Genomic DNA, 15000 nt, shown 5'->3' with positions numbered 1-15000 from the left:
CTTTCAGATAGAACACTTTGTCTGTCTCAAATGAATGCATCAAGTATTACATTAATTGTGTTTGATTACCATATCATTTATTTCTATGATATTTTTTAGAAAATTGAAGAAATAAAAGCTTTTTCAGTACTTGAATTTCATAAAGAAATGAAGATTTTTTTTTTGTCAAAAAAAAATTAGATATCTCGAAGTGTGCAAAGTCACATAAAAAGTCATTTCCGATTGACACAATAATTCCTCCCTTTTTGTATCAAAAAAGGTGATAAGTAACTTCCTCAATCAAATAATAAGTGACCATTTAGTGAAAATCATTTAATGCACTAATGGACATCTTACTCTACAAGAAAAAAGACGAAGCAAGTCGATGAGTGAATCAATAATTTGCAATAATCATCATCATCAAATACCTATATAAAAAAAGGCTTAGAAAGAAGAGAAAACAACTTCAACTATTATTCATTATTTCTTTAGGTATAAATTATTGTACTTGAAAGTTGTATTATGTCTTATTAGTAAGACAAATCAATTGTTAAATTTATCTAGCTTTAATTGTGTTGTTTAACTTGAAAACTGGAGAAACTTTGTTTGTTGAAAAGAATACTTGTGTTAACATGTGGAGAAACTTTGTTGTTGAAAAGTATACTTGGTTTTGAAGTCTGAAGAGACTTTGTTATTTAAAAAGCACTTGGGTAGTTTGCTTAAAGAAACAAATCAAAGAATACTTAGATTGAGTGAGAAGTAGTTTGTGAAATAATATTTGTATCTTTATAAATGATAGTGAAAATTGATCTAGTTGATAAAAAACTGAATATAGTCTTAGTGGTTGAGATGGATAAATATAAAAACATTTTGTCTTCTTTGTTTTTTGCTTCGTCTGCACTCCTTAAAGCTTTCATTATTACTTCACTATTTCGAAGAAGTATTGAATTTTTAATTGACATTATTCAACTCCTATTCTAGTATCTTTCTTTTCTTAATAGTTTGACATCTAAGTTTAGTTTGATAGAGTTGAGCATCTAATCATATAAAAGGAAAAATTTCTAAGATAAGAAGCATTAAAGGACAATACTTGTCCAAAATAACTTCTTTTACAAGGTCTCTCACTTTTAATAGAGAAAATTATCCATATTAGAAGAACATAATGCAAATGTTCATTAAGCCCACCCAAAATCACCTCTAGAAGATCATCACATATAGTTATGTTCTCACAATCGAACCAGAAAGCAAGTACACCAAGTTGAAAAACAAGAAAAAAACACTATGTTTTTATATTGTTTAGTAAACCTAAACTACGTCCAATTACCTTCATACTCAAAGGGTTCCATTAACTTTAAAACAAAACTTATTATAAATATTCTTTCACTACTACTTCTAACATACAAATGCAAGTTTCTTATTTATAGTATTCTTTACCAACCTATTCAATCTTACAAGGTTATATGAAAGTGTTTACAATCATAGTAGTCAATAGAGGTCGTTATTGCAACACACCAAAGTGGAGTGACTTTGTGCCACTACAAAAACTTGTTGTGGAGCACTTTAAAGGAGCAACCAAAGTAGTTGTGAAAGTGGTGAAGCGTGGTGGTGCAATCACGAATGGGTTGCGAATTTTCTCTTCTTCTTCCAATAGGTTTGTCTTCTTCTCTAAGGGATCTCCACAAATCTATCTTCTTCTTTGACATATCTTCATAGATCTATTTTTTTTCTTCGATAGATTTCCACAATTCTATCCTTTTTTTATGGCACTATATTCGTCTTCTCCGATGGCAGCGACTCTATCTTCTTCGATGGACCATCTACATATTTGTCTTCTTCTAAGAGGAAATGTAGGCCACAATTGATAAGTCTTAAGGTTAAAGGATTGTAGTAAAAAAACAAAAAGGATTGGAAAAGTTGGACCAAATGGACCCAAATTTTACTTTCTTTTTCGGTTTGGTTAATGGACCTAGGTAAAATTTTACTTCTCTATTTTTTTTTAGACAATAACTTCTCCTTATTATTATTATTATTATTATTATTATTATTATTTATTATAATTCAGATAATATTTTAAGTAATAAAAAATTTGATATAAGACCTTAAACATTTTGTTTTCTTAATTTTCTATTTTGTTTAACTACTATAAATTTTTAATATTAAAGATATTTAATGTATAAGTTAGGTTATATTTCTAATTTTATATGTATATTATTAATTATATTAATTATATGTATTATAAATTATTTTCTGTATATATATATATATATATATATATATATATATATAACATTCCGATATCCGAAATCCAACTATCCCACTTTGAGTTGGCCGCTCATCTGAAATTAATAACTATATTTACAATATAACTTTCAGGTAGATGATATGGAAGTTGAAACACACTCAATATAACTAACAGTTATTATCAATAGTTCTTATTACTTAATATTTAAAAGTTAATCACTTCCTAAAAGGATCAAAACTCCTATATCAAAATCTTCATGGATAAATACTTTATAAGGCCAGAAATTTTATTTAATCTATAAATTTAAAATTAGATCGTTAATTTTCACAACTTTAAAATCATCGAATCAACATACTTAGCGGTCCTCAAATAAAACTAAAATAACTTATATAGAATAGTCAAATAATCCAAAGCCAGTTATATAGAATGCAGATTGTGAAGCATTACACGGAAAACGGTATGAATGAGGAGAGCTGACTCGGTGACTTATATTTTTCCCAGAGAAAAGGAATATTGACAAAAGAAATAAATAAAGGACGGTGGTACACAACTACTATACTATACTATGTCTATATGAAGTCAGAATCAGCATCTCTCCGGAAATGTTGCAAATCTGGATGAGCGTCGTATCCTGGCCTCCTAGGATTCCTGCAAGACAAGAGTTAGAAACAATGTATATTTCAAGTTAAATACATAATAACTCCTCCACCTTGCAGTTTAAACAAGTTTCTTTCGGAAATTAAAATTAGTATATACATAATTTAAAATCAGCTTTCAGAGAAATTGAATGAGAAGTTCTAAAAGTTAACTTAAACATAAATGACTAAATTATATTTTTTATTTTTTAATCTTATTTTTTAAATTTCTTTTAGTCTTTTATCTTTTATATTTGGATTAATTTGATTCTTTTAAAATAATGGTCATTTTTTATTTTGCAGACAATTTTGAATTAATTTTTGACTGATTCAAAATGTGAAACTTGTAATATTAGATTTACTCATATGATATCATGAAATGCAATTGATGTTTGAGTTTTAAAGTTATAAATATAGTGAAAATTGTGTGAAAAATATATCTCATAAATAACTAGAAAATAGTATAAAACTATTTTTTGAAAATTTCAATTTTTTCCTTGTAAATAATCCTTTTGGTTTGAACTTTAATTACATTCAATAATTTTTATATAAGTGAATTTGATGAGAAGAGTTTCAAGTCTTGAATTAGTTAAAAAAGATTCAAAAAGACAAAATTGATCTAAATTTAGGGAAAAAAATGACCAAAATAAATATTTTAAAAGATTAAAAACTAAAAGTATAATTTAGCCTACATAAATTAATTTTAATTTACAAAAGAAATTCAATTCATGTTATCTTATTTTATTTTCATATATTTACTTACTACGAAGTTTAGAATCAATACTATGTATGGAATACAAGATGTGGTTCACCATACCTTGCAAATCTGTGGGCTTCAAAACCAGGAACACCAGGAGGTCCATATGGATCAAATCGCGCACCCGGAGGAACACCCCTATTTACATATGAGCTTAAAATTAGCCACAGCCACAGGCATAAGATACATCGTACTCAAACGAAAATGGCACCCTTGAGGCGCTAGGCGCATTTAACCCTGAGGGGAGAGGCACCAAACCACACAGAAGATACTCCAATAATGAAACAAAACAAAAATCTTCTAACCCATGCTAGAGGAAAAACTAACAGCAGAATTTTGCACGTGAAAATACACTATACAAAATCAACAAATAGAAGTTAAAATGATCATAGAAACAGAAGAATCATGTGTAGAGTAGAATTAACTGTTGAATGAAAAGAGTGGTAACTGTTAGCTTTGATGATGATTGATTTTGGCTAGGCAGTGGGTGACGTTTCTCACATTTATTGTGCAACTTCATAGTTGTTTTATGCATAAAAGTTGATGCTTTTCATGAGTTGGGGTCTGTCAAGCCCATTACATCAACGAGGCTCTCACAGAAAACAAAATGTCATGGTGCGAGGAATGTAGCGCAACACAAAAGACAATAATTTGGAACCTTCCCTCACCTCACCTAGCACCAAGGGTGTTCCTTGTAGGTTGCACTGCCTTTAACTAGACTGATCACTCAGAAATAATAAAAAGAAAGAGATGTAAACAACTTACTGCAATCCACCAGGAAAAGCAGGATCTCCACCAATACCACCAAACCAGCGAGGATCATTTGGCCCTGTACAAGTGTTGAACTCAGCATCGACAATTATGGTTATGCTAAAATATTATACAAGATTTCATATAACTGAATTGGAATATGTTAAAGTTACCAACAAGCATGCTCCCACCGATACCATGACCACTCCTGAAATCATGAGGGAAGTTCAAAAGGATACAACAATTGGAAAGGAAAAAATAGGGAAATAGCAATTGTCTTAAAATATTGAAAAAGTAATGCAGGTAAGAATACCTTGAAGGAAGCACTCCAGCTGGAGGCCCAGGAACAAGATCACTACCAGAACCCAAGGGCACTGAAGGAAAAATAATTCTGTACAAAGCAAAACAAAATATTAAACTCAATTAATTAGTACAAAAGCAAGTAGCTGCGATAACTAAAAAGAATGATCATAAAGACAGTATGGCATATAGGCAACTGATGGTTCCATTTAAGCTAATGCGTATGGCAGTCAAAAGGAAAATCAGCACAAATGTATGCTCAGAGAATAAGAAACAGTAAATTGTTCCTTTCTATGAGGTGGGAAGAAATAGCAGAATTCACCATTTTCCAAAGACAAAATACATTAGCCACAAAAAGCTTACTTAATTCACAATGAAGAAATTCATCATTGATCATGAAGATGAAGTATGATGTTATAGTTAATAAGTTTTTTAAAAAATATTTAGCTCATTAAGCATCTAGGCATGTAGTGCTGATAGGAACGGTGACTCAACAGTCCCAGCTACCACTAAAGCTGGGCCTAAGAAGCCCCTACAAGAATTGTTGGAGGCCTAAAAATGTAAAAAGTACATGACTTAGGAGAGAACAAGAGGGAATGACTTGTATAAAGAATTAGGGGAGAAATTTATTTAGAGAGAAAATAGATCTGATGAATCTGTCTAAATATAGAAACTCAATCACATATGGGAGGGTGGTCATGTATTTTCCTATTTTGGGTCATAGCCTTCTTTAACAGGCCTAAGAACATTACTAGAATCCTAATAAATTGGTGGATTCATGGAATATTTTGGGGGCATTGCTCACAGTATATGCAAACTACCATGACATCTCAACAATTAGACACCATAAATGCTAGTATGATTGCTGTTGAATATGTTCTCACAAATCAAGATGGATCAATCCAAGCTCGGTGACCATTATTATTATGTTCAACTTCAAATCTGCCCTTGAGCAGTGGGTATACAAACTACAGCTGCCACCCCCTGCTTGCATGCACCTAATCTTCCATGTTCCCCAGCAATGGCTATCACTTTATCACTTATCACACCCGTGAAATAACTCAAAATTGTGAGTTTGAGTTCAGGTCTCCAAAACACTAATTCACTCCAGACTAGACTTCAGTGAACTCGGCTAGGCTCAACAAAATCCCATAAACTTGTGATTTCATGCAAAAGTCAACTAGTTTAGTCAAGGTGCAGAAATAAGCACTAAAAAGGCCAAAAATGATGCCATTTGACCTATTTTTTCTGTTCTGTTCTTGTGTTCAATAAATTGGTATGTTCATGGAATGTTTTGGGGACATTGTTCAGTTTATGCAAACTACCATGACATCTCTGCAATTAGACACCATAGATGCTAGTATGGTTGTTGTTATATGCCCAGATGGGTCAATCCCAAGATCTCTGACCATTATGATCCATTTCCAATCTCAGCCTAGAATCTCCAGATTAGACTTGGGTGAACTTGGCCAGGCTCGACAAAATCCCATAAACTTGAGGTTTCAAGCACAAGTCATCTTGTTTAGTCAAGCTGTAGAAATAAGCACTAAAAAGGCCAAAAGAGACGTGCCATTTGACCTATTTTTGTCGTTCTTCTACTCTTGCCTCTCTCTTTCATGTCATTTCTCCTTTCCACTGCTCCTTTTCTGTGTTTGCTTCAAACTTTCCTCCGACCAGCCCAGCATCTCAATTCTCAACCAACTCCCAACCAGCCTCTATTACAAACTCTGACTTGCAAATCTACCTCCTTCACCTGTGAGCTGTGAATTCCAAGTTCCAACTAGATCTGAACTTGTGCAAGCTATGACTTTTGACCACAAATACAAGTGGCAACCCCAGTGATTTGCTTCGTTGCTTTTCTGCGTGAACAAGGTACCCTTTAGCAGTCTGAGCTCTGCATGAATATGTACATGGTACCACTGTTATTGTCTTTTTAGTGATAGGGGTGAGGAGGAGGGGTCTGAACTCTACATGAACAAGGAGCTATGACTGCCTTTTTTTGTCTGAATTTGGGCAATGTTCACATTTTTCCAATTTTGTTTGTCAAATTTACAAAAAAAATATAGTATTAAATTTTGTTTGGACTCATTAGATTTTCTTTAATTTTAAATATTAGGTAAACTCTCACAAGTTTGCAAGTCTGTGGACTCTCCACGAGTTTGCATAACTCGGGCAACTTTGATCCCAACTAAAGAATACCCATTTGGCCATAAAAACATCCAGTAGACGCTATCCTTCCTCTAGGTATTGAAGCAGATCACTACATTCCAGTAGAGGTTATTTTGGTTGTGGTTGTTAGATATAGTTTTATCTTATGGGTCTAGGCCCACTACTTTGTATATAAACACATCTTTTGCTTTGCAAGGAATAGGTTCTCTCCAGGTATCTAGAGCCTATCCTTGACTTTCCGGTGGACCCACTGTTCATCGGTGGACCTCCAGCTCTCTTCAATGACTTCCTTAAATGGTATGAGGAACGTCAAGCTTCCAATTCCACTGCTCCTGTTGCGCACACAAACCCTTCGTTTGTTGGTCTCACTCACTCCACCTCTCTTGGCCCTTGGGTCCTAGATTCTGGTGCTACCAATCATATTTCTGCTTATTTACCCTCTATCACTATGGCTAATGGCTCTCGTGCCACATCTCATGGTGTTGATACTGTCCATGTTTCTCCTTCTCTCTCCATTGACAATGTTCTTTATGTCCCAGAGTCTCCCTTTAATTTATTATCCCTTAGTCATCTTACTCGATCTCTTGATTGTCTTATCTCTTTTACTAAAGATTCTGTTTTCTTACAAGACCGAAGTTCGGGACGGATGATTGGCACCGAATGTGAGTCTCATGGCCTTTATCACCTACGCACCACTGCTCCTATTGATTTGGTGGCGGATTCCCCTTCCCTCATCCATGCTCATTTAGGTCATCCTAGCCTTGCCAAGCTTCAACACCTTGTAACACGTCTGTCTAAGTTGTCTCATTTGTCGTGTGAGTCGTGTCAGTTAGGCAAACATAGTCGTAGTTCCTTTAATCCGAGTGTCCCCAACCAAGCGTTGTCTCCTTTTACTTTAGTTCAATCTGATATTTGGGGGCCGAGTCGGGTTAAGTCCACTTTAGGATTTCAGTAGTTTGTAACTTTTATTGATGATTACTCTCGATGTACTTGGCTATTTTTAATGAAATCTCGTTCCAAATTATTTTCCATGTTTCAATCTTTTTATAATGAAATTCAGACTCAATTTGGTGTTTCTATTCATATTTTTCGTAGTGATAATGCTCATGAATACCTCTCTCACTCCTTTAAAGCCTTCATGGCTTCTCATGGAATTCTTCATCAGACTTTTTGTGCATATACCCCTCAACAAAATGGGGTGGCTGAGCGCAAAAATAGACATCTAATTGAGACCACTCGCACCCTCTTACTTCATGGTCACGTTCCTCAACCTTTTTGGGGTGATGTTGTTCTCACCACATGCTATCTCATCAATTGAATGCCATCTTCTGTCCTCAACAATCAAATACCTCACCCTATTTATTTTCCCACTCAACCTCTCCACCCTCTACCTCCTCGCGTCTTTGGATTTACATGTTTTGTCCATAATCACAGTCCTGGTCTTGACAAACTCTCCGCACGGTCTCACAAATGTGTCTTTTTAGGGTATCATAGGTCTTAAAAAGGGTATAAATGTTTCTCACCCTCCCTTCATCGCTACTTGATTTCAGCTGATGTCACCTTTCTTGAGTCTTCTCTTTACTTTCCATCTACTTCCTCTTCTCCTACACCTATCCTTGCCCCTTCAACCATCCCTCTTGTCTTTGATACTCCTCTTGTGTTTGCTGTGTCACCCGATCCACTACTTCCGCCTCCACTTCAAGTTTATCATCGTCAGCAACGCTCCACCTTCCCATTGGACCCCCACCCGACTCTACTTCGGTGCCACCACCTAAGTCCCCTCCGGCCCAACCACTTTAGTCTGACCTCCCTATTGCCCTCCGGAAAGGTAATCGTTCTACTCGTAATCCTTCCCCTCATTATATTATTCTGAGTTATCACCAGTTATCCCCATCCCAATATACTTGTCTCTCTTCTCTTTCCTTTGTGTCTATTCCTAAAAAATGTAGGAGATGCCTTGGCCCACCCTGGTTGGAGACAAGCCATGATTGATGAACTGTGTGCTCTTCAGAACAATGGTACTTGGGATCTTGTTTCTTTGCCTCTTGAGAAGTCTGTGGTTGGATGTTGATGGATCTTTACAGTCAAGGTTGGTCTTGATGGCACCATTGATCGACTCAAAGCTCGTTTGGTCGCCAAAGGTTATACTCAAATTTTTGGATTAGACTATTGCGACACTTTCTCCCCGTTGCCAAGATGACCTCTGTCAGATTATTCTTAGCCATGGCTGCTCTTCGCCGTTGGCCTCTCTATCAACTGGATGTTAAAAATGCCTTTCTTCATGGGGATTTGCTTGAGGAAATTTATATGGAGCAACCTCCTGGGTTTGTTGCTCAGGGGGAGTCTTCCGGTTTGGTATGTCGTCTCCACAAATCACTTTATGGTCTTAAGCAGTCTCCAAGGGCATGGTTTGGTAGATTTAGTACCGTAGTCCAACAGTTTGGTATGACTCGAAGCGAAGCTGATCATTCGGTCTTTATCGACATTCCACTGCTGGGTGCATCTACTTAATAGTGTATGTTAATGATATTGTTCTTACTGGTAGTGATCATCATGGCATTTCTCAGATAAAACATCTTTGCCATCACTTTCAGACAAAAAACCTTGGTAAACTTAGATATTTCTTGGGGATTGAGGTAGCACAATCTACAAATGAAATTGTAATATCTCAAAGAAAGTATGCATCGGATATTTTAGAGGAAACTGGGCTAATGAGTTCCAAGCCCGTTGATACACCTATGGATCCCAATGCTAAACTTCTACCAAGTCAGGGGGAGCCTTTCTCAGTACAGAAGATTGGTTGGAAAATTGAATTATCACAAGGTAACTCATCCTGACATCTCTTTTGCAGTTAGTGTGGTGAGTCAATTTCTCAATTCTCCAAATGCAGGACATTGGAATGCAATCATCCGCATTCTGAAGTATATCAAAGGTGCTCCAGGAAAAGGTTTATTATATGGCTACAACAATCATACCCAAGTTGTGAGGTATTCAGATGCAGATTGGGTAGGCTCTCCCTCTGACAGGAGATCCACCTCAGGTTATTGTGTCTTTATCGATGATAACTTGATTTCCTAGAAAAGTAAGAAACAGAATGTAGTGGCAAGATCTAGTGCAGAAACAGAATATCGTGCTATGGCCTCTACTACGTGTGAGCTTATTTGGCTCAAACAGTTGCTTAAAGAACTAAGATTTGGCGAAGTTACACAGATGACTCTCATGTGATAACCAAGTTGCCCTTCATATTGCCTCAAATCCAGTATTTCATGAGAGGACCAAACACATTGAAATAGATTGTCACTTCATTCGTGAGAAGATTTTATCTGGGGACATTACTACTCAGTTTGTTAACTCTACTAATCAGTTGACAAATGTCTTCACCAAATCATTACGGGGTCCTAGGATTGATTATATTTGTAACAAGCTTGGTGCATATGATCTATATACACCAGCTTGAGGGGGAGTGTTAGATATAGTTTTAGCTTATGGGCCTAGGCCCACTACTTTGTATATAAACACATCTTTTGCTTTGCAATACACAAGGAATATGTTCTCTCCATTTACCATTACTCTCAACAGTGGTCACACACAGGGAGGCACACAATTAGAGGAATCTTGTAATGGAATGGTTGGCTCTATGGAAGTCCAAAACCCCAGAGGAAGGCAATCTAGGAAGAGGACAGCAGTATTTGGAGTCAATTTCTTGATTTTCTGCCTCAAGGAAGAGGCAACTTCTTAGTATGTTGATATTGATAGGAACTTGGAATGGATTCAACAAAGCTAGCTGCCACTAAAGCTAGACTCAAATGAACCCCGCTCTCCCCTTACAAGTTTATTCAGGTAGGCCTTTAATGACTTGAGAGGGAACAGCAGGGAATGGCTTGTATGAGGAATTAGGAGGGATGTTAATTAGACATGAGAAAAAGAAATAGCTTGGATGAATTTGTCAAAATAGAGTTCAAACATCCTCGGGTGTTGCTTTCTTGGGGGCTGTGGCAACAATGGGGGATCATGTGTATTTTCTATTTCAGCTTATGTTGGAGTTAAAGGGAATTCTTTGGGTGGGAACATTGATACTTCATTTGTCTATTGATCTAATTTTGTTTTGTAATACGATCTCCTTTTTCTTAGAGCCTATTTGGATCCAAACTTAAAATAGCTTTTAAGAACTTCTCTATTGAAAATAAAGTTTTTTTTTTTTCTTTCCAAAAGATAGGCTTTCAAAAACTTGTATCCAGACAAGTTCAAAGTCATAGACAAATCAAAAAGCCTATCAAGAACATATCAGGCCATCATTTGACTTTATAGGATCAGAGGAAACGGTCATCATGTATAGAACATCATAATTGAAGTCACACACATAAACTGTCCTATCCACCAACCCTCCTACAACCCATCAATAAGCACATAAATAACAGTACAGACTGCTTTTGTAATTTTCAAGCATGGATCATCAAATACTTGACACCTTGATATTTAGATTAGGGAACCTTAATGCTCAAGATAACCAACAATAAGTGTGTAAAACCACAAAATTGATAATCAATCCGCGGAACAGTGTCAAAAATCACTGAAATAGTGTAAGAAACACAGTAATATGAAACTGTTACCTTGGACCAACATGTTCACCAAATCCAGAAACAGGCTCAGGTATCTCTTGTCTAGCTTTGTCACTTGTTTCTAAGCTATATAAAAAACAATGAGACAATTTTTCAAAGAAGATCCCAGTTCATAAAACATTACAGCATAAAACCTTCATATAAGGGCAATGCCACAGTTGTCCAATATAACAACCCAAAATTAAAATAAATTTAAGGGCCAGATTTTCTCACATGGCATTCTTATAATATGAAAACCAGGAAGTTACACACAGATCCTTCAAAATCTTTAATCACAATAAAACTAGTTCATATTCCATACCAATATCATGGTTATTAAAAAAATGCTCTTAGAAGTTAGAACTACTTGTCTACAAAAATCATGTGAGATTGAACTTTCATCCGCTATGAGTTATACACTACCATTAATCATGAATATTGATATAATAGAGCAATAGTGTCAAAAGCTTTAAACAGATAATTCTCATTCACTATCAACTATCAAGAGTAAAAGTCTTAAACTCTTATAAATATATAATGATGGTTCAATTAAAAAAAAAAAACTTTAATATTTGTTGTTAGAGTTATATAAAATTTACATTCCCATATAACATTATAAAAGGATAGACACGGTTCACAAAATCCAAATTCACCTTCTACTTGATGAGCTGGTTTTGGCAGAACCATCTAATTTAGACAAGATATCCCCATCTATTTTCTTCACAAGCTTATCCAAATTCTTGAAGTGCTGAGAATAATTGCTGCCCCCATCCTCTCCAGCATAGTCCCCGACTCTGCATATAAAAAATCACACCCAAACCCCATTTCAAAGTGAGAACGCAATGCAACACAAGAAAAAACAAGTTGCAAAACTCTAAACTTTTCTGTACACATACTAAAACAAATTCCAACCCCTCCCCCCTACCACCCAAACAAACAAATAAATAAATAATTAAATATAAATACATAAATAAAAATGAAACCCTTTACATGAACTCAGGCATGTACAAAATGGTCCAAACACTCCTCAGATAATAGGGCTATTGTGACAATAGCCCTGTTTTTTCCAAAGCAGCAAAACTCAACCGAACAAAGAAAACCAGTTGTAAAAATTTAAAACAACTAAACTCGGCACTCCCAATGTCCAAATGATCACAACTCAAGCACAACAAATAAAACCCATTCAAACCCTAAACCCTAAACCCTAAACACAACAAATAAAACCCATTCAAAAACCCTAAACCCTAAACCCTAAACTTCTCAATCAGAAAATAATAACAAATAAAGTTTCAAAATAGAGAAACAGAGAAAAGAATCAATTACTCAATCTCAAGGCTTAAAGGCTCAGAAGACCCCTGAGACAAAGCATGAACGAGCAATTTGTCGTTCATCGGGAGGCACTTGACAAGCACTTTCTCTGAGCTCTTTTCTGGGTTCGCATAAACAAACGCGTACTCATCGTTTAGCTCGTTCCAACGATCAACAGGTACCTCATCTACACACAAAACGCAGCACATAAACAAACAAACGGAACTTTCAGCAATAAAAACTTGAAAGAAAAAAAAAAAAAGATGAAAAAGGGGAAAGGGTTATTCTTATTTTCTTAATTACCATTGGAGGGGTCAGAAAGCGCATTATCAGAGAGGGCCTGGGGACCTGTGGCAGTGAGGACATAGCCATAGATGAGGAAGGAAGAGTGGATGGCAAAGGCAATTTTGTCGTTTTGGTTGCGGAAGGTTGGCCTCGCAGCCCTGATCAATGCTAGCACCGACTTTTCACTCGCCATCGTGGGGTTTGGATTTTGGCTCTCAACAGCAGTGTTGTTTTCAAGAAGGAAGAAGAAACTTGCAGATACTTACAGGTCTAGACTTATCTCATTAAAAAAGGTTTCTGCATGACAAGGTGAAATTCTTGCATAGCATACCTGCTGGACCAGATAGCAAAATAGCCCTGTTTGCTGGTGAAAGCCGGGAATTATTAGAGCACATAAGAGCTTAATAACAGGCAAGTACAGAGCTTAATTATTTTGTTAAGTCATATCCTTATGTCAGTTTTATAAGGTTTAAGGCACTAAATATTCACAAAAGCTCCATGCAGATTCTGTGTTTTTCATTTCATCGAAGTTACCAAAATCGATATCACAGGCTTGCGAACATTTTAATGCTTATTTGGTTAGAAGGCAAAATCAATTTCACACACCATGACCCATGTCTCAATTAATATTTGTAAATGAGTTTTATTTAAATACAAAGTTCAGTCACGATGAACAATTCAAAATCAATTCCACTGAAATCTAAAACAAACAAAAGTTAAAGTGCACGTAATTTCACTTATTAGAAAAAGTCTTAGAACTTTTAAAAAGTAAAAAAAACAATTCTAAACAAGCAATTGTTTTAGTGGGAATTCTTCCTAGTCCAGTTGCAGTGACAAAGATATTTAGATGCATAAACTAACGGTGTATTCCACAACCATGAAACAACTAGGCAGAGGGTATGGAAAATGTCTCTATTAATCGGATCATTTAATTTCAAATTATGAGTATCATATTCTAAAAGGTAACTAACCCAAAACGACACCACAATAGAGGAATACCCTTCACCATGTGACCTTACAATGATTTATTGTACAACTACAATCTACTAAATAGAGGAGAACCCGTGCTGGAAAAGACAACTATCCAAATAAAATGCCACAATTTTTCATAAAACATCAAATAGCATGCAGACAAACATTCAATTTCATTGTATCATCGAATTTTATATATCTTTTGGGCTTGTATTTTATTGGGGTTTCTGCAGTCTATGGTCTAGGGAAGCTTGAGTAACACTATATACAAGAGAAATACATAATTGAATAAATTTCGCTTAGGATGAATAGGCTATGGAAAATTATTATATGAGTCCATCGAATTTTATTTATATTCAAATCCTTCAAAGTCAACAAAGGCATTTCATAAAATGTTACAAATTTGAATAAGAAACCAAAGGAACCCTAAATCTAGAAGAGAAGAATCACGTACCTGAGGTCTGAACAGAGGGGTCACCACTGCAAGAACGAGGATCGTGCGAGAGAGAACAGAGAATCACGCTAAAACGAACGAGCGTTGCTTGACTCTATTTCGTCAATTAACCCATTTTTTCTCTCTTTGGTTAATTATTAAAAAATAAATTTCATAGCCTATCTTTCTCTATCTATACTATATTCTACCATATTCTATAGGGTTTAATGGTGAAGTCTCCAAATATTTAGAGTTAAGTTTGTGTAATTTTAAAGTAGTCAGTGTAAAAATTAATGTATTTATTATTCATAGTGGATTGTAATTACATGATAGTACAAAACTTATATTGTTCGTGTGTTAATATTAAACTCTATTTTACATACATATCTAATCTATTATTATGTAATTTTGTCATAATTTTTTTATGTAAAATTATTGGTTGTGTTAAAAGGAATTCAGTTTGTTTGAGATATGAATATTCGTGACTCTTGTGTTAATTATAATATTCTTCTACCTTTTAAATTGTTTATTATAAAAATTATTTATACAATATATTTAATTAGAAAGATAAT

At 35.1% G+C, this 15000-nt stretch overlaps 1 protein-coding gene across 2 annotated transcripts; it reads right to left on the bottom strand.

Annotated features, from left to right (window-relative positions):
* Positions 1-2591: 2591 nt before the first annotated feature.
* LOC109806623 (putative proteasome inhibitor) lies at positions 2592-14616 on the bottom strand. 2 transcript variants are annotated; one of them, XM_020369085.3, is made up of 10 exons: positions 14450-14616; positions 13042-13387; positions 12754-12925; positions 12084-12224; positions 11443-11517; positions 4677-4754; positions 4537-4571; positions 4379-4442; positions 3674-3751; positions 2592-2869 (listed from the first exon to the last, which is right to left on the bottom strand). In XM_020369085.3, exons 2-10 carry the CDS (start codon positions 13214-13216, stop codon positions 2791-2793), a joined length of 897 nt encoding a protein of 298 aa, XP_020224674.1. In that variant the 5' UTR covers positions 13217-13387; positions 14450-14616; the 3' UTR covers positions 2592-2790. The 2 variants fall into 2 exon arrangements, with proteins under 2 accessions (XP_020224674.1, XP_020224675.1); XM_020369086.3 differs by having other exon boundaries at positions 13042-13354.
* Positions 14617-15000: the final 384 nt, after the last annotated feature.

The sequence above is a fragment of the Cajanus cajan genome, chromosome 7 (genome assembly GCF_000230855.2).
Source record: "Cajanus cajan strain Asha chromosome 7, NIPB_CcT2T_4, whole genome shotgun sequence".
Lineage (NCBI taxonomy): Eukaryota > Viridiplantae > Streptophyta > Magnoliopsida > Fabales > Fabaceae > Cajanus > Cajanus cajan.
This window is presented reverse-complemented; position numbering and strand designations above follow the sequence as displayed.